The 27,253-nt window shown below is 36.7% G+C and overlaps 1 protein-coding gene across 15 annotated transcripts in view; it reads left to right on the forward strand.

The window, feature by feature from the left end:
- ROBO1 (roundabout guidance receptor 1) overlaps positions 1 to 27,253 on the forward strand; it is a 1,123,100-nt gene that overhangs the window by 691,744 nt on the left and 404,103 nt on the right. For 4 of the 15 annotated variants that reach the window (XM_067034893.1, XM_059063792.2, XM_067034897.1 and 1 more), the window contains exon 1: positions 25,365 to 26,445. The exons of the other annotated variants lie outside the window; for them this stretch is intronic. In XM_067034893.1, coding sequence (XP_066890994.1) covers positions 26,391 to 26,445 — 55 coding nt within the window. In that variant the 5' untranslated portion in view covers positions 25,365 to 26,390. Of the gene's footprint in view, positions 1 to 25,364; positions 26,446 to 27,253 lie in introns of those variants that run through there. 15 annotated transcript variants of the gene reach the window in all.

Below are 27,253 nucleotides of genomic sequence, written 5' to 3' on the forward strand. Positions count from 1 at the left end.
CGTATAGAAATTTTTGATCCGGTAACTCAATGGGTAAAAGAACATATGTGCCTAGAACTCTGTACAGAATTACTTTTTAGGAATCTGATGTAATCCATTGTTAAATTCAGAACATCAGTGCCCTTGCCTTACTATTATATTTGACTTCTTCTTTTGGAAATTACAAGGTTAAATTATTTTCTTTTTGTGACATCAGGAAGTATAAAGAGTGAGAGTTTTCATGGCATATATGATTTTAAAAGCAGACTCTGCTCTTAATTAGTTGTATGAAAAGTATTTATCTTTCTGCATCTCAGTTTCCTAAGTCTCAATTTTTCATCTTTAAAAAGATAAAGGTGGGCTTCCCTGGTGGCGCAGTGGTTGGGAGTCCGCCTGCCGATGCAGGGGACGAGGGTTCGTGCCCCGGTCCGGGAAGATCCCACATGCCGCGGAGCGGCTGGGCCCGTGAGCCATGGCCGCTGAGCCTGCGCGTCCGGAGCCTGTGCTCCGCAACGGGAGAGGCCACGACAGTGAGAGGCCCGCGTACCACAAAAAAAAAAAGATAAAAAAAAAAAAGATAAAGGTATATTAGAATATTTTAAACATCAAATTGATATGTGTGTATAGAGTATTACCTGCTCAAAATATTGTTGAATAAATGAACAAACGGATATGTGTGTGTGTGTTTACTTATTTGGTCGGGACCTCTGTGTCTGTGTGTGTCTAGTTCCTGGATAATAGAAGTACTTAAAAAGTGGTAGCTATCATCCTTTTTTCATGATTCCTGGAAATAATATAAAGATGAGTCCAGAGCGTTTCAAGATCTCAGTGCTGTGCATGCTGTTTGCCTAGAGTGTTACAAACCAGAGCCAGAGAAAAGGGGAAATGTCTGTGCTACAGTCCCATCTTGTCAGCGTGGTTTATTCCGTCTGTCACAGATATGAATAAAGAACTGAAAGCAACAGTAAGCCTTGCTTCACTTCCACCACCACAGTGACCATGAATATGTGGCCAGAACTTGGGCCATGATGGAACTTCATATTCCTAATCCCAGTTAGAGGGTGGTGACAAGTGTGACATTTGCTGAGAGACCACCCAGAGTGATTGACAGCACCCTAACCTCCTGTTCACAGATAGTAAAATGTTAAAGGCTGCCTGTGTGGAATAACCATATGAAGCCCCCCTTTTGGAGAAAGCAGATCTGTCCTTGCAGAAGTTAGCCAAGCTGTACTCTAACATAGGCATCTGGTAGAAGAAGTTCATAAAAGCTGTTAGAAAACAAAGCATTCTGATTAGCATTTTCATGTAAATTGTTGTTTGTGCCTGTTTTTATTCTAGCTTAATTCCAGTTTTTACTTGTATCTTTCACTCGTTGACTGTCATGGTATCAGAAATAGAAGAGAAAATCATTCAAAAATATATCCATTAACATCCTATGGGACGTATGAAAAAAAGGATGTTTCTACAAACTAGGATTAATGATTACTTCTAGAGGTTGCAATTTTAACTTTAAGATACAAGCCAATGGCTCACAAATATTTATGTCTCGAAGATTCAGTTGAGGAGGTGAAAGAGAAATCCCCAAGTCTTGGGGACACAAAGATGAATAAGACACTGTGTGGGTGATTCAAGACTTCACTTTGTAAATGAGAGAGACAGACACAAAAGTAACAACCAAAAAACAGAGATAAAGAAACAGGGAAATGTGACTAGTGCTAGATAGATGAATGTATAAAGAGATCTAGGACTATAAAATCCTGACTTCCCCAAGCAGATCCATTCTTCCCAGAGGAGTGAGGACGGTGATGAGAGAAGTGGCATCTAAGCTGGTGTTCACTGCTCAACAGGAAATTGAGAGAAAAGCCATGACAAAAGACATGTCCCCAGTATGGGGTAGGGGTGGTGTCTGAGAAGATTGGGGGCCTGATATTTCTGTCGAGGCACATGAGAAAGCCAAAAGAGGGAAAGCCTTAAGAAGTGAACTTGTCTCCAAAGAGCCTTTTGGGCTACTCTAAAGTGTCTGGAATGTTTCTTGTAAGCAGTTAGGGAGATATCAAAGTTTAAAGGGAAGTATCACATAATTGAATGCTTTATGTTGAGAAAGAGACAACTGTCTCATGTGATCAGTGATCTCAGAGGAGGTAGGAGTCACAGTTAATCACTGAAATGGCAAAACAAAAACTAAAAGCTAGTGTAATTTTAGGATGCCCCATGTCCACGTCAGGGAATATAGAGCAATACTCTAATAACAACAGCCAGTAAGTATTAAATATATATATATATATATATATACTATGTCAAGAATGTCAAGAGAGAGAGAGGAGTGCAAAAACTATGTGATATGAGTAATAGTCAAAGAATCGATGTGTTCATATTGGAAAAGCAAAAATAAAATGAGAGTTGTGCTTTTGGTTTGGAGATAAAGAAATAATTAGACCTTTGCTATTACCTGTTTCGCAATATGTGATTTCATCCTTTCTAGTAACTTATTCTTTATAGTTTTAAAATTTATTAGCTCTTCAAGTTTATCTTGCACTTATTGAAATGATATCAATAACTGAGAAGTCAAAGCTGATTTAGCCTGCTGTAATATTAAGTTTGTGAAATAGTATGAATAACTGAAAAGTCTGTGATGATTTAACTTTTTTTAATATTAAATATTACAGAGCACATTTTGACCTTTTAAGTCATTTGATTTGCACCCCATTGGTTGGACATACATCTCCCATTAATAACGATACCATGAAAAACAAGACTTGCTGAAGATTACAGAGAAAGCTTGAGGAGAACCCTGACCCCTTCTCATGTTTTGGTTGCCACCATTATCACTTTCTGGAATTCTCAGAATGTCTGGAAGTCCTTTGCAAGCCTAGATCAGAAAGAAATGTTTATATTTCTGTGGTTGATTACAACTTGTTATTAGTATCGATCTACTTAAACTCTCCATAGGTCATAAAATAAATCATGTAATAATAATGATGGTTAATTATTAAGCATCTAGTATATACCAGACATTTTCTATGTATCGAGTATCTCATTTCATCCTCACAACAATCCTGACAGGAAGCTATTATTATCCTCATTCTACAGATGAGGAAACTGAGAGTGAAGTTAAGAAAACTGCTTGCAGTCACATAGTGTTTAAGTAGATGGCTAGAATTTTAAACCCATCTCCATCTCAACCCAAAACTATAGCTGTTTTCTTTTGTCCAGCTTCTCCTCCCTGGGATTTAGTACAATATTCCCTACTCTCCTGACCCACAGATGACACTGGTTGACAATTAAATTCTAAAATTAAAATTATGTAACACTTCAGCTCCAAGGCTGAATTTCACAGGAAAAATAAAGGGGCGTTTTTTTTAGGGGAAGATACATTCACCAGAAAACAGTAGAGAATTGGATTCTAAAAAGAGAAATAAAAAGAAAGGAAGAAACAGGTAGAACAATTATCTCTATTTTCTGAAATAGGTATTAAAGCCAAGTCCTTAAAAATTTTTTCCACCTTAATGTTACCAAAATATACAGAACATTGGGTCAAAACTCTTTTTGTACATCAGTTCTGGGGCATTGTCTAACCAAAGAGTCTTCAATCATCTTTCTTCCCCACTATAGAACCTTCCCACACAGCAAACTTGTTGCTTTTGTGACTGTCTTTCTACATTCAATAGATATATCTGCTAACAGAGGGATACTTTTCTTCTGCATGGAGGAAAAGGAGAAACCTCTGTGTTGAGGCTGCTGTCTATATTCAGGGCTTAGAGAATACAGCCCTTTCTGCTCTTGGTCTGGGGATATGCTTGTGAGCCTTTCTACCTGGCCACAGGGAGTGCTACAGTCTGGATCTGAGAGTAGGAAATGTAGAATTTGACCCAGGATCACATGTGACATTGGGAAGGTCGCTAGAATTTAATTTTTAATACCAGCCATGATGATACTCTTTTTCAGGGAGACGCTTTTATTTTTTAGTGAAGTACAGCTTATTTACAAGATTATTTTAGTTCCAGGTGTACAACATAGTGATTCAATATTTTCATAGATTATTCTCTGTTTAAAGTTATTACAAAATAATGGCTATATTTCTCTGTGCTGTAAAATATATCCTTGTTGCTTATTTATTTTATACATTGTAGTTTGTATCTCTTAATCCCATGTCCCTATCTTGCCCCTTCCCACTTCCCTCTTCTTACTGGTAACAACTTAATATCCATGAGTCTGTTTCTGTTTTGTTATATTCACTCATTTGTTTTATTTTTCAGATTCCACATATAAGTGATAATATAGAGTATTTGTCTTTCTCTGCCTGACTTATTTCACTAAGCATAATACCATCTAGGTCCATCCACATTTTTGCAAATGGTAGAATTTCATTCTTTTTTATGGCTGAGTAATAATCCATTCTATATATTATATATGTAGTTGGGTTTCTAAATCTTCTTGATCCATTTATCTGTTGATGGATATTTAGGTTTCTTCCATATCTTGCTGTTATAAATAAAGCTGCTATGAACATTGGGATGCATGTATCTTTTTGAACTAGTGTTTTCGTTTTCTTCAGATATATGCCCAGGAATGGAATTGCTGGATCATATGGTAGTTCTACTTTTAGATATTTAAGGAACCTCCATACTATTTTTCACAGTGACTTTACCAATTTACATTCCCACCAGCAGTATACTAGGGTTCCCTTTTCTCCACATCCTCACCAACATTTGTTATTTGTAGGCTTTTTGATGATAGCCATTCTGACAGGTGTGTGGTGGTATCTCATTGCAGTTTTGATTTGCATTTCTCTGATGATTAGCAAAGTTGAGCATATTTTCATGTGCCTGTTGGCCATATGCATTTCCTCTTTGGAAAAATGTCTATTCAGGCGCTCTGCCCATTTTTTAATTGGGCTGTTTGTGTTTTTTGATATCGAGTTGTATGAGTTGTTTGTATATTTTGGATATTAACCCCTTATCAGTCATATCATTTGCAAATATTTTCTCCCATTTCATAGGTTTTCTTTTTATGTTGTCAATGGTTTCCTTTGCTGTGCAAAAGCTCTTAAGTTTAATCAGGTCCCATTTGTTTATTTTTACTTTTGTTTCTTTTGTCTTAGGGGATCAATTCAAAAGAAAATATTACTACAGTTTATGTCAAAGAGTGTTCTGCCTGTGTTCTCTTATAGGCGCTTTATGATTTCAGTTCTTACATTTAGGTCTTTAATCCATTTTGAGTTTATTTTTATACATGATGTGAGAAAATTTTCTAATTTAATTCCTTTACATGTAGTCATCTAGATTTTCCAGCACCGCTTATTGAAAGGCTGTCTTTTTCCATTGTATATTCTTGCCTCCTTTGTCACAGATTAATTGACCACAAGTATGTGGGTTAATTTCTGGGCTCTCTACCCTTTCTTCTCTCTACTCTGTTCCATTGATCTACATGTCTGTTTTTGTGCCAGTACCATGCTGCTTTGATTACTGTATCTTTGTAGAGGTTTTTTTTTAAAGTAAGCTTTGCTTCTAGTTTTAATATTTTACAGATGACTTTTTACTGAATCTTAAAATCCACCTACGTATTCAGTTTTCAGTAGTGAAATGAGATCAAGGAAAGAAAATTACACGATCAGCAACTGTACAAGTAAAAGTTGGTCTCACCTTTTGAAAGGGAAATATACTGAAAAGTTATCTAAGAAGTTTATTTATGTAAAGCAAGGGTGTGTCTTCTTGATGTCCCCAGCTACTTTTCCTAATCTGTGCTGACTGTGGTACATAAAGATGAGAGTAGGGAATTCCATGGTGGTCCAGTAGTTAGGACTCCATGCTCCCACAGCAGGGGGCCCAGGTTCAATCCCTGGTCAGGGAACTAAGATCCTGCAGGACACATGGTGCAGCCAAAAACAAAAATAAAAACAAACAAAAACTAAATTAAAAAGATGAGAGTACAAGGATCAGAGGGTTAACTGTCTGCAAGATTCAAAATTTAGAACAAATTATTAAAAGAAGAGGCTCACAATTGTGCAAGAGCTGGGCAGGGCACCACCATCACAAGGGTATACTGTGTAAGAGACAGCCATACATGTGTTTAAAGGTTCCCTGAGTAATTTAGTAAATGTGAGTCTTCCTGGAGTATATGCCAAATGTGTTCTTGTTTCAATTATGTTGCATAAATCACCATATGATAGAGATGAGTTCCCACTAAACTTAGTTTTAGATGTTTCATGCTTTGACTTAGAGTCCAATGTGTAATTTTCTTACCTTCTATTATTTTATTACAAATTGCTGTAAAATTGTTGAAAACTATCATACAGTACTTTCCTAGTTCAAAGGAGTTTAAATCTCAGCTGATTTAGCTTTTTAAAAAATCTTTCTTGGATCATAATGAGGGGACAATAGAAAGATGATTGAACTTATAACTACTTCTATTTTCTCAAAGAACTGTATTTAGGGCTTCCCTAGTGGCACAGTGGTTAAGAATCTGCCTGCCAATGCAGGGGACACGGGTTAGAGCCCTGGTCTGGGAAGATCCCACATGCCACAGAGCAACTAAGCCCATGTGCCACAACTACAGAGCCTGCACTCTAGAGCCCGCAAGCCACAACTACCGAGCCCACATGCCATAGCTACTGAAGCCCGCACACCTAGAGCCCATGCTCCACAGCAAGAGAAGCCACCACAATGAGAAGCCCCCATATTGCAACTAAGAATAGCTCCTGCTCGCCACAACTAGAGAAAGCCCGCGCACAGCAACGAAGACCCAACGCAGTCAAAAATAAAATAAATAAAATTAAAAAAAAAAAAAAAAAAAAGAACTGTATTTAAAAGAAGCATTGGGCTTCCCTGGTGGTGCAGTGGTTGAGAATCTGCCTGCCAATGCAGGGGACACAGGTTCGAGCCTCGGTCTGGGAAGATTCCACATGCCGCGGAGCAACTAGGCCCGTGAGCCACAATTACTGAGCGTGCGTGTCTGGAGCCTGTACTCCACAACAAGAGAGGCCGCGATAGTGAGAGGCCCGCGCACTGCGATGAAGAGTGGTCCCCACTTGCCACAACTAGAGAAAGCCCTCACACAGAAACAAAGACCCAACACAGCCATAAATAAATAAATAAATAAAATTAAATAAAAATAAAAGAAGCATCACTCTGTATCTGATGAGAAATAAAACAGTGAAGAGACAGTTAAATATCACAAAGAGCACATTTATTTATTTATTTTTAAATTAATTTTTATTGGAGTATGGTTGCTTTCCAATGTTGTGTTAACCTCCACTGCTCAACAAAATGAATCAGCCATACACATGCAGATATCCCCTCCCTTTTGGACTTCCCTCCCATTTAGGTTACCACAGAGCATTAGGTAGAGTTCCCTGTGCTATACAGTAACAAAGAACGCATTTCTAAAAATGTTTAGTTCCCATTCACAAATTCCTCAATTAAAGTTAAATTCTAACATAAAATGTAAAAATATGTATTTCCAATTTACTTTGAATAATTTCGCAATCTTTTATGATCCCCTTTACCAAAAACTCAAGAACATGTTTTACTCTAGACATTTCTTTTTCTTGGAGTTAAGTGCATACATACACATGTCCTCACACATTTACCCACAGGAAATCAAAGGAATATGAGATCTCTGTACATTGCTGCAATGATTTTTAATTTGTTCAAATGTTTTTCTGTGAAGCTTACAAAAAACATTTTTCTAAATTGTGAATGCCAGAATAAAGTGCCTCAAGTTGCTACAGTGAGTTTTAGAGAGAAAAATTTGGTATCATTCATTTTAAAGTTTGCATTGAAAAGTTGCCTTTTGAAAGGCATTGCATTATGTCCAAAAAATTTTCAAATGGAAAGAAAAAGAGTGGGGAAAAAAAAGAGCTTATATCTAGCAGCATAGATTGTAAACAATTTGCTTGGTAAATATAAAATCCCTTTGCAATATATATAATTTCTATGACAAATTTTATCAAAATTTATTCCTTCTGGCACAAAAGAGGAATATTTTGTTTAATACTGTTGTTGGGGATACATGTTTAAATCAACAATACCTACATATCCTCAGTTATCCACCAACTCATCATGTTTAATTAGATGTCAGCTGCATTTATGAGGAAAAATGGTTCAGAGAAGACTCAATATGAAATGGAAGAGAAATTATTGAAATCGAAGTAATAGAGCTGAAGACATTATGCAATATTCATACAGAGAAACATTGTCATTGTATCATACAGAATGCCTAAAATATTTGAGACACAATAAAGATTAATTAAAATTAATTCTGAAAGCATTAACAAATGTTGTTTCAAAAAATATTAAAGGAGAAAATAAGTGAAATAATTCATCCTACTTTCTGTCCTGATTGGAATCTTGATACATTCAATTTCTTAGCTTTGTTATGTATTTGATTTCACCCATCAGATTTAATTTTCATTCCCGTGACAATTGAAAGAAACTTTATATACTCTTTAGAGCCATCTTGATATATTTCTTCAGGAACATTTCATCGATTTACAGACACAATTTGCTGCAAGAACTTGAGAATCTGCAACATTCCTCTTGATGTGTTTTTCTGGAATCTAAAAATTCAATCCCACAGGCCTTTTTAATCACTGAAAATTTTCACCCCTCTTGTGTTCAACTTTTCATATCCAACATACTGTAATGTGAGCCATACCCTAGATTCTGCCCTGGATAATTTAGTAATTCTTAACAGCTGACTTCAACTTAAAATACCAGATATGAGGCACACAGAGGCCTTCTTTCCTTTGGGCCATTATAAAATTCCCAGTCAATGTCATTCGTTTTCAGAATGAAAGAATAAAGGAAACTGATAATTTTGTCATATTTGCATTCTTTAATAACACAGTGCTGTCATTATTTGATTAATATTTTAGTCATAAATGTTTTTAAGGTTTTTTTCCTTAATTTGTACAAGACCATCTACTGTAGGAGTTGAGAACTAAAGAAAATATACCTACTTTATTTGTATGCATAAAGATTCCTTTCAAAAGCAAAGTATTTCTTTGGGTATGAGATTTAAAAGATGTTTATACATGAAAGACAATAGTCATTCAGTCCTGCCTAACATGATGTTGAAATTAAAGCAAGTTTATGTTTGGCTCTTTCTGCCATAGAGAACCAGGAGGAGTGGGTATCAAGTAGAAAGGGAAAGATGAATAAATTCACATCCACAGTTTTTTCATTCAGAGTAACACCCAAATAAAAGCCAAAATATATTGCTTGTACAAATGATTATTTATCTATGTGCTTACAATAAAAAATAAAAGAAAGAAAAGAGAGAGAAAGAAAAGACTAACGTTTTTATTTTTCATAAACATTTAGAAGTTATCTCAGTAACATGAAGAGATCAACTTTGATAGTACCGTGTTCTCATTCTCATATGAAATTTCCATTAATTTAGATTAATTTGTTAACCCAAGTCAAAATTAGTCACAATTTATAAATATTATACTCATATTACCAGGGAAAGAAGATATTGCCTCATCAATTTTAAAGAGGATGAGATATTTTTGAAAAAATCATTTATTAATTTATAAGTAAATAGGTATCTTTCAAGTACTTGAGATGTTTGAAAACTATGAGGTCCCTTGGTTAAATGCATCAATGGTCATGGCAGTTTTGTTTGTACTATTCAAGTTGTTTAACAAAAGTTAAATTTCAGGTTACTATTTTTGGGAATTGATGAATTTTGAACTAATAGAATACTACAGTAATATTTTTCTTCTTATTCTTTAACAGACATCAGCAGTAAGCAGTCAGGTTGGCTTTCAATTTTAACATTTCCATAGAAATTAACTAAGTAAGTTAGTTCTATAAGAGTAATGCACCTACGTGAGGTCATTTACCACGAGAACCTGCTAAGTACTTTAAGAACAGCAAAGTAAAACAATATTTCTCACAAAAAGCCACAAGACAGAAATAGAAGGAAGGAACACTATTATTGGAAACTATTATTTGTTGGAAATGATTATTTTATAATGCTTATTTCATAGTTTTTAATAAAACAAGTATAAACATATTGAAAACATTTTAAACTTTTAAAAAAAGCAATAAATATATACTCCTCACCCTAAAATATGAACTATTGTTATTTTGGTGTATTTCATCACAGCTATAATCATACTGTAAATATTACATCTTTATAATTTTTATAATCCTAAAAGTAATACATGTTATAAAGTTTATATAGTATAAAAATATATACTTTAAAACTTATTTACTGTTTTTATTTCTTAGATCAACAGCGTGACATAACATAAGTTATACAATTCTTTTTCACATATGCTAGGACATATATATATATTTTTTCAAAATGTGTTATAGAATACATACTATTGTTTCATAACTAACTTTCTTCACCCAACAATATAGGACACATCTCTCTGTCAGTACCAATAATCCTGTCTTTTCAAATATAATTACATAATAAACTTTTGTTTGCCGGTTTTACCCTAAGCAACTCATAACTTTTTAAGTAACTCAACACTATTATCTTTATTGACTAATATTCTATTAGATGACATACATAGTTTACTTCTTTATCCATTATTTTTTATTAAAAATGTAGCCCTTTCCTAGTTTTCTTATTCCTGCATTATTTTAATTAATGCTGTCATGGACATCTTTAACTGTTTATTGAATGTTTCCTTAGCTTCCTAGAGTGGGAATTATTGGATCAAAAGGCATGATCATTTTAAGACCCTGATACAAATGGATTCCCAGTTTGTTTCCCCTTTTAGAGGCTGTGAGGTGTCATAAAAAGGCCATGGGCTTGGACTCAGGCAGACCTACCTGGCTCTCGATCTACAGGCCATCCTCTGTGAATTTGAATGAGTCTTCTATCTCTCTGAATCTCATTTTCCTATACTCCTGAGTTTTAAAATGGAAACTGTAAAATATATATGTGTTTTATATATATATATATATATATATATATAGTGTTTTATAAGGATTAAATATGAAAAACTGTAAACTGCATTCTTTTTTTAAAAAATCATGATTTGGAAGGTAAAAAACTTGTTTTCCATCTTATTTTTATAATTATATTTTCTGGGATGAAACTTTTTTTCTCTCAGTTTGTGGAGAACCAGACTTCTAGCGACTTACAGATAGATTGGGCTGAAAATGTGTTCTTGGAAATTTTGAGGTGTGCATATATTCTGGAACAGATGTGGTTAAAGTTATAAAACACCATTTGCTCCAGAAAATTTTAAAAGGATTGACGGTTGTTTTGGCAGGGAAGCCATGGGGAAAATTATCCTCTTGATTCATAATAGACACTGGTTCTGAGGATAAAATAGGAAGGCAGAGCTCATGGAATAAAGCCTGTTTCAAAGCACCATGACCCAAGTTTTATAAATGTTCCAAAGAAATACACTCATAGAAATGAAAACCAGATTATTTCTACTTATATTGTAGCTGAGAGAAACTATTGAAAATATAAAATAAATCCCAGATTCAAAATACCAGCCAAATTTTTGAAAAAACAGTGACAGCTTTGTTTTAAACTTCTATCTTAAGTATATTTTAGAGAAATCAGCAGGTCCCCCTTAATAATAAAATCTGCATCTTCTGCCATGGATGGTAAGGTTACGCTTTAGAAATCGTTTTGAACTAAATGTAATCAAGCATTAAAGCAGCATGCAGTCCTAAAATGGAACGAGGTAAATTCATCAGTCTGTGCATTTTCTGTTCCTTGGGGCCTTGTCGCTGTTATTTTTATTAAAGAATTTACGTGTGATTATACACCAATATTAGCTTTTCCTCACTGGGATGTGAATAGCATATAAATAATGCTTTAAAAGAGAATGAAATGTGCAAGGTAAGTCACTTGTTTAATTAGTAAAGAAGAACTCTAATATCTAGCTAGTTTTTACACTTTTATAAAATTATGTTGAAAATAGTTTTTCAACTAGATAAAATTTTCTTTATAAAAAAATATAAACTCACACTAGCTATATCATAATAGCTATAAAAATATTCCACAAATATGCCAACAATAAATTATACATATCTTGTTCATAAATCCCCAAAATTCCTACACAAATATGATTCTTGCAATTATCGCTTTAAAATAATGAATTAGAGTGATTTTTTAAAATTAATTAGAGTGCTTAGGGTTATATAAAATAAGCAAATTATTCGGCTAACATGAAAACTAATTAAAAATAAGCAAATTTTAGGGAACCTTAGAAACATGATAAGCATGTTTTATAAATTTATTTTTAAAATTTCCTATCACTGTAATATATTGTTTTATTATTTTGAACTGTGTCTTTATTTTCCATAGTTTTCTAAAGCCCCCATATAGATAAAGAGCAGATGAGAAGTCTTTATTTATCATTTTCTAGCCAGCAGAGGGCAATAGAGCATTGTATACTAAACACCCTCAGCCAATTAAAACGTTTCATAGAGGAGGTGTTTTTCTCTCTTGTACAAAGACACAAAGTAAAATATAAAGAGACCTACTGTGAACTTCTGTTTCACCAAAATGTTGACGTATGTGTGTGTGTGTGTGTGTGTGTGTGTGTTTTGAATTTTGAATCATATTTTGGATAATTTAACTATGCTGAATTAACAATCCAAATTTAATCCAAGGGAACATGCATGAAATAAGAAATAGTAGGTAGTGTTATCCAATATTTGAAGGGAATTTCAAAAACTACAAATTCCCAATATTTGTAAAGAGGTTACTATCAGGAAATTCTTTTACCCATTTCATAGGGGCAGGAATCCCTCTCATCTCATTTATGTTTTTGAATTAAATGGTTGCCCAGTACTTATACTAAGCTTTGTGTTTTAAACTCAGTTTATTATATTATTATATTAATTACTGTTTCAAAATAATTTATGATGGACTAGTGAAATCTACTTCTCAAATAGTGTGTGAAGATTATTTATATAATATGCAATGTAAGGAAAATCTTAATAAAAATCTAATTTAAATACAAAGTAATATTTTCTCTCAAGGTTAAATTGGTTCTGAAGGTTTTTTGGTACGCCTTACTATGTATTAGAAAGCTAATTTATTCAATACATATCACTATAATAATGCCATGAAAAATATCCCCAGACCGCCCAGCCTTAAATAACTGATTCTTTGATTCTAGAAGCTATTGTTTCCCTCCCGTAAGTCTCACCTACCCACAAATAGATAAGCATTATAAAGCTCATTTCATGACACTTAAATATAGGCATCGAATACTTTCTTTTCATTCTCTTGGCTTTACACCCAGGGTGTATGTTTCTGAACTTATAATGAAATATTATTCTAAATAGATTTTATCATTTTGTCAGCGGAATAAAATGAAAAGGTATACATCTTTTAAATTACAAATTTCCTCTGTTGGTTTAAAAAACATATTTACTTATTCTCATAGCATTTAAGAGGAGATATACTTTGAGAACATTACATTAATAATATCTGAGCACCATTGGACCATCACATTTTAGGTATACCATGGCAACTTTAATTTTAGCATATACTCAGTTGGGCTATTCAAAAATAGGTCTCCACTACTGTGCTATTGTTAAAGAATATTGGTTTCTAAATACTATATTAATTTGAAACTCCCTTAGTAAAATCAAATTTGAGTTATTTTAGAACCCTATTGTATGTAGATGTCTTTTAAACCGTACTTACGGCTTTCTAAACAGTCTCTCAAGCAGCAACCCTTATATACTTTGCTTTATTAATTTAAAAAGTTTGCAGTTTTCTACTATTAACTTTAAATTTAATCCTGAAGTTCCCAGGCTAGTGCTCTTTTTTCCCCAATGAAATCACATCAATAATTATCAATTGATATTAAATATTTGCCTTCTCTATTCCAAGCACTGTGCTAAGCACTTTTTGCATATTATCTGTTTCAATCCTCACAACCCTCCTATAAGGTAAGAATTATTATCCACTTCACTTAATACAAAAGGAGACAGGTCTTAGAGATCTTAGGAGACATGTCCATGGTCACCCTGCTTGTCAGTGGCAGAGATCTCTATGCATTTTAGAAACAAATACAGCACCTTATCAGTCATTATTCTAAGCATGCACCAAACTCTTGTCACTTTTGTGCTGCAAAGAGCAAAGTTTAAATAAACACTAAACACTTTTAAATTTGAATTTGCCTACGACATTCCTTTATCTTGTAGTTCACTGGAAGATTAGTGTAATATATATTATATATATATATTTTTTTACTGTATATACTTTGGAACATATCAACAGATGACTTTTACTCTATGCTCTTTCAAAGCCATGTCCACACAAAAGCCCGTGAGCTCCCATTGCAAGTTTTGCAGCATTTTGGCACTATCACCAAAGAAGTTTTCTAATCAATGCTCAATAGCTCATATTTGGTTAAGTCCACACCAATTCAAAACTATACACTTTGCCTTACCTTCCCATCATCTTTCTTACTCCATTAATTCCAAGTTTACATGGAAGAAATAACATATTATTGAAAACATATGCCTCTTTATAGAAGCTCTAGATTTCAACTTATCAGAAGGATGTAATTAAATTTTCTTTTTTAAGGTACATAAACATTTAGCTTTGAGCTATGTTTGCATAGGATTTTACATTTCCAATATTTTCCTATACAGTAAGGTATACAGCATTGCTTGCCTAATAACTTTGAAACCTAACTGTACCCCATTAATATGATACATTTCCACTAACTTATTTAATCCCTTCAAGAAGAAAATTCCCTCAAAAGATGTTAAACTTCGACTAGAGCAGTGTTTCTCAACCTTGACACTATTAACATTTCAGGCCAGGTTATTCTTTGTTTTGGGTGGAGGCTGTCCTGTGTAACATAAGATGTTTAGTGGCATCCTTTGCATTTACACACTAGAAGCCAGTAGTACACTTCCCCTCCTCCACACAGTCGTGACAACCACAGACATCCCTAGACATTGCTGAATATCCTGAGTGAGGGGGAGAGGACAAAAATGGCCCCAGCTGAGAACACTGAAACAGAGAAACTCTTCTAGTAACTGCCCATTTCCTTTTGGAATTGGATAGATTAAATGCAAAAGGCATGAATGCCCAGATATCTGCATTTAGAGTTTCTTTTTATTCCTCTCCTAGTCTAGCTATTTCTCAGAACGTAGGATAGTATACCGAAGGGTAAGCCAAAGTTGTGTTCAGTGTACTTTGATATGAACTAAAATCCCATTGGTGAACAATTCAGAAGTCATCACTGCCACTGTGGAGTTTATGAGATTTGCAAAAGAGGCAGGCTTAAAAGATATATATTTCACCTGTGTGATCAGTACTATGGAGACATAGTCAAAATTTCTTTAAGCATTTTACAGAGACACCTGACCTATTGGGGAAGATGCAAAATGGCAAGTCTGGGAGGGCTTTTCTGGGGAAGAGACTTTCATCTGAGACTTACAGGATGAGTAGGAAGTACCCAGGGGAAGTCTGCGCTAAAAGGCAAACTCTTCAGACTGTGATTTGGTCCCTTAATCCTACAGTTCCACCTGGAAAACACATTTAATGATGTTCTAGAATGTATAAGCATGTCTAAAGAAACATGTCTGTATTCATTATCACCTTTTCAAGTACTATTATTGTTGTGAAATATTAAAGAGAGCAAGATCAGAAAAATCTAGTGTGGTGGATAATCTGATTTATTAGACTTTGCCAAGTGTTCTGTACATTTCTGTATGAATTAAATAGACGAGAAAAATCACAATTATTTAAAACAGATGAATTTGCCAGATAAAGATCTGATATTTTTAAGTGATAAAATTACTACCCTCAAGAAATAATGACATTAGATCTTCAATCATTAAGGCATCACGTATTAGAACTGATGTCTTTCCTTTAACTATTTTAAATTGATAGTTCATATTTTGGCAAGTAAGGGAGGATAATTAAATTTTCAGACTCCTGTTACACAGTAAGTCAGATGCAGAATTTAGAGGAAAATCAAGAAATAGGTGATGTTAACCAAAATAATATGATTTGGATAAACTAGGATGCACATTACACAGCTAGGTTGATTCTTATTTAGACTAGCACATTTAAGTATGATCACATTATGGTCACTGTCAATAATTATGATAGCCACATGTTAAACAATGTGCACTCCCACGTGGAAAGAGAAATGAGTAAAATAATGAATTATGCTTAAGTTTATACTTTTTCACAAAAGTAATTGTTTAGAAAAACTTTATGTCTTGATTCATTGCCCTTGCTAAAAGAAACCAGTTTACTTTCTGGTGTGATATACAAGACGTGTGAAATTCAAGCATACTTGCGAAATGCAAACATTTTCATTTTTTAATCAGTTATAATGAAAATTAAAAGCACCCCTTAAACAAGCAAAATAATCCTATTGGAAAAAAGTGAAAATTGCAGGTGTTAGGAATTGTCTAATAGTTCTTCATTGTTGTCTATGATGTTTAACTCTTAATGTATGTTGAGTCTAAGATTATTTGAACAATCTGCATGGTAACTCTAAACAATTGAGTCACTTAAAATGGGACAATGTATGTATTGCTTCAGTAGAATATCTGTGATTAAAATGAAATTTATTAACAATTTAACTAGCAAGACCACATCCTAGTATGATTTTTCAAAGCAGATTCTATGTCCCTTAGTGGCAATTGAAACTAACTTAAATATCTAACCATCAGAGATTAGTTACATGTATTTTAGTACATTCATATGATGGAATTTTACTTCACTATTTTAATGATGGTGTTGAAGAATATTTTATGACAGAAAAAAATTTTATGACATATTGAGTGAAAATGTAGGTTACATAGCCATTTTAGACTGTTATTCCATATTGTAAGAATAAAAGTCTATACATGCAGAGTGAAAAAATGAAAAAAAAAAGGCTACAATAAAATGTTGGATGCATATGTGATTATATTTGAGTTACTGTAAATTTGGGTTTTTTTTTCTGTATTTTCCAAATGTCATAAAAATATATTCCTCTGATATTTCGAAGAAAAATAAAATCTCATTAGAACCAATTAGCATCTGAATATAGGGATATAAACCATATTATTTTTAGTATGCACTCAAAGAATATTTGTGGCAAAATATTGACATGCTAAATTAGTAAAACAATTTTTCTAACTTTGTAGCTGAAGCGTTGTAAGAAAAAAGTAAGCTTCAGAAATCTTTGAATAAATAGAATAATTTTGTATGATGTTTTTGTAAGGTTGTTATACTGGCTTCAGCAAACATCTTGTTTTGTTTCAAAGATATTCATAGGATACAAAAATGTAAGAAGGTATGTACTATGCCAGTGAAATTCTACCTTCTAGGTGTAATAAAGCAGCTTTAAAGTAGTATATAGTGATAGGAAATTGAGAAGATGAGATTAGATCAAATCAACAAAGATTTTCAGTTAGAATAATGGAATTGGATGATTTCATTTGGAATGTGGCCAGGATGTTAAAGAGGAGGTGATTAAACTCTTGGGAAAATATATAATTATCCTTGTTGTTAAGACAGTAGGTTTACATTTCATGTCAATTTCCAACAGCAGTTTGTTTCTCAAAGACAACTGTAAGATATGGATTCAGTATTTCTTTTTTTGTGTGTGGTACGCAGGCCTCTCACTGTTGTGGCCTCTCCCGTTGCGGAGCACAGGCCCCGGACGCGCAGGCTCAGCGGCCATGGCTCACGGGCCCAGCCGCTCCGCGGCATGTGGGATCTTCCCAGACGGGGCACGAACCCGTGTCCCCTGCATCGGCAGGCAGATTCTCAACCACTGTGCCACCAGGGAAGTCCCATGGATTCACTATTTATCCACAAGAGTGAGCACCTCATATTTAGAATCCTACTTCTCAATCACGCCAAGCAGCTATTAAATCCCAAAGCCCTGATTGAGCTTTTCAAAAGACGTCACTTTTCCATAAGAGAAATACATTAATAGGCTGTAAAACAAATAACGTAAAACTTCCAATATGGTGTACAATACTACAATTTAAATGAATTCTTTATTATTAATGTTATTATTATTATTATTTATGATAAACTTGGATGCTCTTCTTCCAAAGTTATTATAACATTAAATATTTAGGCCTACTTTTTATTTACTGACCCAGAAAGTAACCTCTAAATAGGGAACTCTAATAGCATTTCAAGATGTTTTTTGAATGAACATAAGGCCTCTTTAATGAACTGATTAAAGTAACTGTTAGAACCTAGGTAAAATACTATTCAGAATCAACAAAGTAGCAGGTGGGACTAAACATAAAGAATGTACAAAATGAGACATAAATCCTAACATATGTACCTCAAGCCTCTAAATATTTCTTGAACGTTTTTTTAAAAAAGCGATGAAAAACCAAAAACATTAAACAGTTTTGTACAACACATCTGCAGAATTAAACATAATGTAAATTACTTACAAAATAGTTTGCGTCCAAATTGTAAGCCTATAGAGTGTGTCATTCAGCTGTGCAGCTGTTAACTATGATCCCAATTTAAGAGATTTGTAATTCATGGTTAGAATAGTATATGCTTGGTTGCAGATATATCTGGAAGTAAGAAACCAAAATTCTGTGGTATGATATCAATATATATCCATCTTTATGTTTTTCAATATACTTTGAATGTCTTAACAAACTTGTACTATATATTTTTCCATGCCTTTTCATTAAAGAGAAATATAAAACCCCTTTGAACATTTTAGAAATAAAATAAGATTTAAACACCTACATTCCATGTAGAAGTAAAAGTACACATGCATATACTTCAGAGTCACTTTTTTATTCCAAAATGAAAGTAGATCTTTAACCAAACAAAACAAAACTTACACATCAATGGCCTCCTCAAGCTGGAACCAAATCTGCAAGAATAACATTACTTTATTTATTTATTTATTTATTTATTATTATTATTATTTTTTGGTGGTACGCGGGCCTCTCACTGTTGTGGCCTCTCCCATTGCGGAGCGCAGGCTCCGGACGCACAGGCTCAGCGGCCATGGCTCACGGGCCCAGCCGCTCTGCGGCATGTGGGATCTTCCCGGACCGGGGCACGAACCCGTGTCCCCTGCATCGGCAGGCGGATTCTCAACCACTGCGCCACCAGGGAAGCCCCAGCCTTACTTTAAATAATAATTTTTATTTGTACTTCACAGTCTGTTGTGAAGTAAGGGGATAAGATTCAGGGGATATGGGGATAAGATTCAGGGGATAAGATTCAGGGAGCCAAGGTTCAAATCCATATTCAGCCTCATATTAGTTAAATGTCCACCTTCTCCTCATGTATAAAATAGGATAATAATGGTAATTGATCTACTAATGTGTTTCTGAGGATTTAAATGAGTTAGAATACAAAAAAATACCTCTAGCACATAATGCTATATAATGTTGGCTGTTATTATTTTTATTCTATTAGGAAATGGAGATAGAAACAAAAAGCCATGGTTCTTGTATTCCAGAAGACAGAAATATGTAAAATTCTCTGTATAATATAATAGTAATATAATTATATTGTACCATATCTAGTGATAGAAATGTTCCAAAGGTAGAGATTCTTAACCAAGAATTTCTGATTAACCTGCTCTGATGGAAAGAAATCTCTAGCGATTTAGAGGACTGGGTCCTAGTTTTGAGTAAAGCACTAACTAAAGATGTATTCTAGGGAAAATCAGTTTCTTTAAATTTTAGGTTTCTCATTTATGAAAAATTAATCTTGAAGGTCACTTCCAGTTTGAATGTTATATACTTTAAAGTCGGATTCCAATCTCTTTGCTTTCAAATAACCTGACCCAAATCAGCATGTGCCTCCTGAGTCAGAACCTTGGCTTTTTTTTTTTTTTTTTTTAGCGGTACGCGGGCCTCTCACTGTCGTGGCCTCTCCCATTGCGGAGCACAGGCTCCGGACGCGCAGGCTCAGCGGCCATGGCTCACGGGCCCAGCCGCTCCGCGGCATGCGGGATACCCCCGGACCGGGGCACGAACCCGTGTCCCCTGCATCGGCAGGCGGACTCCCAACCACTGCGCCACCAGGGAAGCCCAGAACCTTGGCTTTTAAGTTACCGAAGTACACCGAGACATCAACTCCATGTGTGACATTCATGTTAGTTCTCTGTTAGCTGAAGTGGACAAATGATTGAACTATATATCTGAGAAAATATACTTTAGAACTACAGAAATAGGTTCATTAAGGAAGCATTCTTCCAAAAGATAGATTAACAAACAATAAAATAAGACATTCATTCATTCATTTAACAAACATCTGACCGCCTACGAAGTAGCAAGCACTGTTTTGCATGCTGGGAATAAAAGAGTGAATAAAATAGTCAAGAATCTCTGACCTCATAGAACATTCTAGGAGGAGTGGATCAGTTGATAAGAATAAATAAGGGAATATGTAATGTCTCAGATGGGGATAAGTACTCTGAAAGAAAAACAAAACAAAAACAAAGCATGAATAGGGTACGGAAAGTATTGTATAAAGATGTAATTTTAAAATTGGTGGTCAGAAAAAGCCTCTCTGAGGCGGTTTGATTTTAGAAAACCTGAGAGAGGAAAGAGGGTAGGTTTGCTCACCTGTGAAGGTAGGTATTCCAGCCAGAGAGAGTACAAAATCAGGCTAGAGGTTGCCTGATAACATTCTAGGAATAGCTAAGAGGCTGTTTTGGTGAAGCAAAGTGAGCAAGGGCAAGTATGGGGAAGGAGATGCTGTCCGGGAGGCTGGGAGACCAGCTCCTGTACAGCCCTGTAGACTTCTGGGAAGAGTGGGCTGTCATCATTTTAAGTGAGATGGAAAACCACTGGAGGGTTTTGAGCAGAGGCTTATATTAGAACCCAGCTTGCTTTGAACCAAAGTGCCTGTCCTACCATGGAACTCTTTTTTTTTTTTTTTTCCCCCATACATTTTGGTTCAAAATATGCTGGGTTCATATATACGATTCATGACTTCCAGACCTCTGAACTTTGAGTTAATGACTTATTCTCCCAACCTCATCTCTAAATTAGGGTGATAATGCCACCTCACGTGATCATGGTGAGAATTAAATCAATTAACGTTTGTAAAGGGCCCAAAACATTGCCCTCAATCAATGCTACTTCTCAGTGTCCTCTCCTTTTTCTTCCGAAACTTATTGTCTGTTAACATTAAAGGATTAAATCCTAGTGAGACTCATGTTGCTAACAGTTAAGGTCCGAGGTGCTACCACAAGGATTTAGCAATATAGCATCTAGTTTTAGAGTATCTACAATGTCTCCAAGATGCTGAGATGCTAAATGGTAAGCACAGTCACAGTAATTCCATAGGAACTCAAGTGTATCATAGCTTATATTTTTTAATGGGCCTTAGAGGCTGTTAGTGAGACTAGAGCACATGATTAGGTGAAGCCTAAGGAGTTCTATCCCACGTTTTCCGGTATTGAAAACATTGATAATGCCTAGTAAAGACAGAAAACCAGGAAATCTCTTCTCCCTATGGTTCCTGGTTTGCGGGCCATAATTACCGAAAGGCAGAGAAACAAACAAAAATAATGCTGTTAAAATGTGCCCTATGTACATTTGAAAGAAAGCATTCTGGTAAACTTTATTCTCTTTGATGAGGAATAAAGTTACACATATTTAAAAATTCTACCTAGCATTTCTTTTCTTGTCTTTCCTCTTTTTTCTTTTCCTTTCCCTTTCTTTCTTTCTTTCTTTCTTTCTTTCTTTCTTTCTTTCTTTCTTTCTTTCTTTCTTTCTTTCTTTCTTTCTTTCTTTCTTTCTTTTCTTTCTTCCTTCTTTCCTTCCTTCCTTCCTTTCTTTCCCTTTTATTATTCTAACTCTAAATTATTTCTTTTCTCCTTGAACTCTTATTGCATGTAAAATCTATACCCAACCATATGTGATTTACTGCATGTGACTTGTTGCTGTCATATATGGCACTTAGAATCAGTAAGTAATATTGTATTGCTCATTAAAAAAAAATAAGTTATCCTGTAGGTAACTACCATATGCTGTTTAGTGAGGAAAACTGAAGCTTCCAATTGTCAGGAGTGAGCTTTCAATGGTCAGTAGTGAGAGATATTACTACAGAAGCAGCATGGCATAGATTGAACAATGTTTACTCTAGAGACAGGGTGTTTCAAAACACAGTAGATATTCCAACAGATATGAGTTTATTCTCCCTTTATTAGGATTACTTTAGGTTACCTTCTTAAATGGGACTTCTCTTATGTATCCAAACTTAGAAAAATATTCAAATATTAAATTATTCAAATATTCAATCTAGTTCATCAATTTAGGTACCAAAAATTGCACAGATTATTCAGAAATTTTGTATAAAAATTGATAAACTAGTTGTAATCTGAGAGATAATACAGCCCAGCCTTTGTGTGTACTGTATGTATTATGGTGCTTCTCACCAGACCTCCTGGAATTTCAGCTTGCATCTCAGGTTTGGTCTGATTCTAGGCTTCTTGTTAGGGGGGGGAAAAGAGAAATGTTCTGGTTTGTATTTTTCTTAAGAACTCAGCTGTGCTCCTCCTGATCTGGGTAAGTGATATCTGGAATCCCTAGAGAGATCCTGAGAGTTTTGTTATTTCCTGAGTTCCTATAACTACCCCTGTGAAAGATAAAATCAAATTAGACCTACTCAAGATATCATTACTGCTCTAGAATGTTGAATGTCAAAAAAGCTCCTATTTACAGGACTACTAGAATGTATTACTTTCAGGTTTCCTCAAAATTCTCATTTTAGGGAGCCTGAATTTCATAAGCTTCAAATGATCAAAATTCTCTAAAAGGAACTTGAGACTCTTCTACTCATTCAGATCACGGTGATCAGAATAGAGTTTCTGAGTGCAAATTATGAAACTTTCTCCATACCTTGATCTTTGTCTCCCACCCAAAAAGTCTGGAATGAGTCAGAGTTCTGTTGTATGTGTCAGAGCTGCCTGAAGACCTGACATATGTGGGCACCATGTCCACGTGTATACACACACACTTGCACACATACTCATACAGGCACATTGATTATTTCATGCATTCTCCTAGTAACTTAATGTTCAGGAGTAAAAATGGAACTGAGATGTCATTTAATCCCAATGACACTGTTTTTGATTCTTCTGGTAGTTTCCACTCTGGAGCCTGTGTAGCAGCTCCCTATATAAGAGCTCTGAGGGCCTGAGGAATAGGTTTCTATTTGCATCTGGCCTCTATAGAGCCCTTTGTTGTTTCCTTCACATAGATGATGTTCACTAAGTTTGTTTGCATGAGTAAGTGAGTGAGTGAAAGGAAGAAATTATGAAAGTTCTCAGGTACACTGAGTTTGACTTGTCACAGATGCCAAATACCTTCTGAATACAAATTTTTGTCTTCAGGTTCTACCTTTACTGATATAATTGACAGAAAAGTACAGTTTGGATGAGGCAGGAGAAGAAGAAAGGATCAACATATATGATCTGGTGATGATGACCTCATGCAGGGGCCGGGGAGGGGCTGCCAGAAGTTAGTTCCTGGAGGGTTCTTCCTGCTGACTCTCCTAGGTAGGATAGCCTCGAGGAGCGGGAGAGAGGAGTTGCTGGTGGGTGGGAGGATGTCACTTACTCAAGTTGAGAAATAAAAGGATCAAAGGGAGTATTAATATGGTTTCCATTCAATGACAATGAGATGGTAAAGGAGACCCGGAAACTCACTTTGGAAAAACAATACGATAGGGATTCTTACACATATTCGATTGATACTTTATATGTAAAAGCATACATCCTTTACTAAGTGGAAGTTCAAATCTTTATTTAAAATGCAGTCAGATGGTATGAGGATTTGAGGGATTTTTCTCCCTCTCTCTCTTTCTTTTAAGTACCATGCTTTAGGTTATTTATTTTCTATTACTAAATAAGCTTATCTTAAAAGCACATTTTATCCCAAGGGAAAAAAAGGCATATTCTATGTTTCTCACTAAATATCCTTCACAAAGACCAAATCGATGTATGTTTTTCAGCATTTAATGCACATTCTTGTTTTTTATTGCTGGAAAGGTTTTGGTAGGAGTCTTTGAATTCTTATCTCCAGCCTGTTTACTGAATTTTCAATCAGCTTTTTCAGGATTAAACTATCTTTCACTTTCAGAGATAGGTTCTGTTAACCAGAGTTTCTTTCTACAACATGCTGCTCCAAGGTCACTGGTTGTACCATCAGCATGCAAAATGAATATATTATTTGCTTTTAAAACTGTATCCTTTTTTAGGTAATGCATGTGCTCACTTAAAAAAAAAATGTACAACAGTATTTAGACAAGAGTAAATCCATTCCCACCTCCCCCTCCATCATGCATTCCCCTCTCCAGAGTCAACCACTGAAAGCAGGTTCTGGTATATCCTGACAGATAACAAATAAACATTTTGAAGTTATTATACATAACTTGGTGCATAATAATTGGTGGAAAAGTATAATAGTCCTAAATATCAATATCTACCATTTACTGGGCACTCACCATGTCTCAGGTGGTTTTTGTATAGTGTCTTTTTTAATAGAAAGAAAGAAAAATGAATGAGTGAATAAATGCATGAATGAAGGCAAGGATGCCCATCAGATGTGCTAGGTTTGTTTGCTTCGGGTATGATTTGTGACTATCTCAAGAGTCTCTGATTCAGAAGGGAAAACGGAGATTTGGCCTGGTAACAGAGCTAGTAACTGGTAGGTTGGGATTTCAGGGCGAGGTGTATGAGATGTTAAAGCCCACGCCTTTTGGTTTTGAAATGCTGAATGACTTATCTTAACAACCGCAAACTCCCGGGTAGCAAGGATGGTTTTTACATTTGTCCCTCTTCCTTAGTTACTTCCCCATTGTTGGCGTTCTGATACCTAGTCAATGAAGTTGAAGGAGAGGCATTTGCTTACAAAAAAAAAAAAAAAAGTCCCCGTGGCCCACTCCTGCGCCCCTCAAGTTGGGTAGCCTTTCTACGGGAGACTTAACTACAATTTAAAAGAAACTGATTTTCGTATTACGTATAAGTACGTAATAAATTCTACGTAGTTATTTCTCTGCCTCCTGTCCTATAGGCTTGTTTGCCCACATTTGATTTTTTTTTTTTTTTAATGGGAATAGGGAAGGGTGAAGACAGAGTTTTTTGAGAGTTGATTTCAACTCCTGTAAGCGGTAGGGAAGAGGTTAAGCTGGACCAGGAGGATTTTTGAAGTCTTTGGCTGGGAGGTTCCATTTGGAGAAAGGTGCAGGGGAGCCAGGGGTGTCGAGAGAAACAAGGCAAGTTCCAATTCGCTCGGCTTTGTGATCCTGAGCAGTTTGATTCTCACCTGAGGGCGTAGTCGGGCACCCTGGCTTGTGGATGGAAATATTAACGAGCAGAACTTGCCAGACCGGCGTCTGGAGAGTGTAGAGTGAAACGTGGAAAGGACCGTGCGGCCCCTTTAAGTATCCTCGGCCTGGGAAGGAGAGGGAGGAAACCGGGAGCCGCGGGGACTGTGGGGGAAACCCACAGGCAATCGAGCCAGAGAAGAGGCAGCGTGAGAGTAGAAACTTCAGACGCTGCTGATCCCGGCGGAGCTCGGGTGAGCTGCGGCAGCCGTCGCTCCCACCCGCAGCAGCATCCTCCTGGCCCCTCTCCACCACCCCGGGGAGGTCGGGTGCCTCTCTGCAGCTACCACAAGCCAGGGCTGCGGGCAGCCGCCGTCTGGAAGTTTAGGCTCCAGCGTCCCAGCCGCGGAGAGTTCGGGGTGCCTTGCGCGCACGCCCCCGCGGGCGAGGGGCCGGAGGGATGGTGAGCGCCGCGCTGGGCTGGGGGCGCTCGGGAGGCTTGAGTGTGTCCGTGGAGCTGCTGCCTTCCTCAGTACCCTCCGCATCCCCCAAGTGATGGGAACAAGGGCCCGCCCAGGGAACCGCTGTGTCCGCACCGCCCCCTTGCTCGCCCCCAGCGCGCGGAGTCACCCAGGCACACCCCCGGCACCCTGTGCCCGTCCTCCCGAGCTGCTGCCACTGCCTTGACTGCCTTTGCCGCCGGCGCGGGTGGCCAGCTGTTGACTGGGCTCGCCTATAGACGGAGAAGCACTTTTCGGCCCTCCCTAATCCGTTCTCACACCCCAACTTTGCCGCCGCCGCGCCGGCCCTCGCCGCGGGAGCACGCCGGGAGGCTCGGCAAGATTGTGGAGGCAGGAAACCGCACAACTGCTCTTCTGCTTCGGCTCTTTGTTGTTCGCTTTGGATGGTCCTTGGAAGTGGCCAAGCCTCCTCGGAAACCCTGGCGCCAGAGAAGGCAAACCTTGGAATTCTTCGTCTGCAGAGGGCTCAGAGATACTGACAAGCGTCCGGAGAGGTGGACAAGTAATTGCCCTGAAAACTCCTGGCGGATTGACCCACGTTGCTTATATTAAGCCTTTGTGTGTAGTGTGTGGCTTCGTAAATTTGGAGACCCCACTTCTACTCTCTCCTCTTGGCATGAGACTGTATGCAGGATCCACCCGAGGACAATGATCGCGGAGCCTGCTCACTTTTACCTCTTTGGATTAATATGTCTCTGTTCAGGTAACCCCGCGTCTTCTTCCTTCACCCTCCATTCCCCTTGCACGCCCCCTCTCCACTTTTCAAACTCAACCCCGAACTGCATTTTGGCGACCTCTCCCTTCTAAGGCCGGAGGGGCCCGACCCCTGGCAGGAGTTTTAAACGAAAAGGTTCTTAGTTCCTACTTTGTTGTCCCCTTTCCCTCATCTCCCGAGACCTTCCAAGCCTCTTCGCAGACCTAGGCCTTTTGCCAAGTTCGAGGCACGCCCAGATCATTCTGGGCAAACGCACGTCGGAGCGCAAGGGTGGGAGAGTCAGCGGTTGGCGGTGAGCTTGGGCCATGAGGATGAGCCAAAGTGAGTTTCAGCCCTCGGCTGCTTCCCGCGGGAAGGGAGATGTGCGCCCGGGGAGCTGTAGCCCAGAAACCCGCCAGGATTCCTGAACCTGGTCCTCCAATTCGCCCCTCCTCTTTCGAGCAAAGGGGTTATTAATAGTTGTTTTCTATAACCAAGGTCTGTAATTAAATTCGATTCTGAAGAAACTTCAGGAAATAACTCCTTCTTACCGTAGGATATAAACTATTCCCTCTGCCTGGGTGAGTTTGGAAGGAAAACAAGAGGTTGCAAGTATCTGAAAGGGAACACTTAGTTGCCTGTGAGTTTTCATTGGCAAGGGAAAACAGAAGGCTGAATTTAGGATTTGGGGGATTCATTAAATAGTACCAAAACTCTTCACATGAGCTGTTGGAAGGATACTGCAGTGGGATGTCTGACCTAAGAGTGTACACTGCATCTACACGTACAAATAGTTTTCTTCCCCTCCCAAAGAAAC

Source organism: Kogia breviceps, chromosome 5, assembly GCF_026419965.1.
Source record: "Kogia breviceps isolate mKogBre1 chromosome 5, mKogBre1 haplotype 1, whole genome shotgun sequence".
NCBI lineage: Eukaryota > Metazoa > Chordata > Mammalia > Artiodactyla > Physeteridae > Kogia > Kogia breviceps.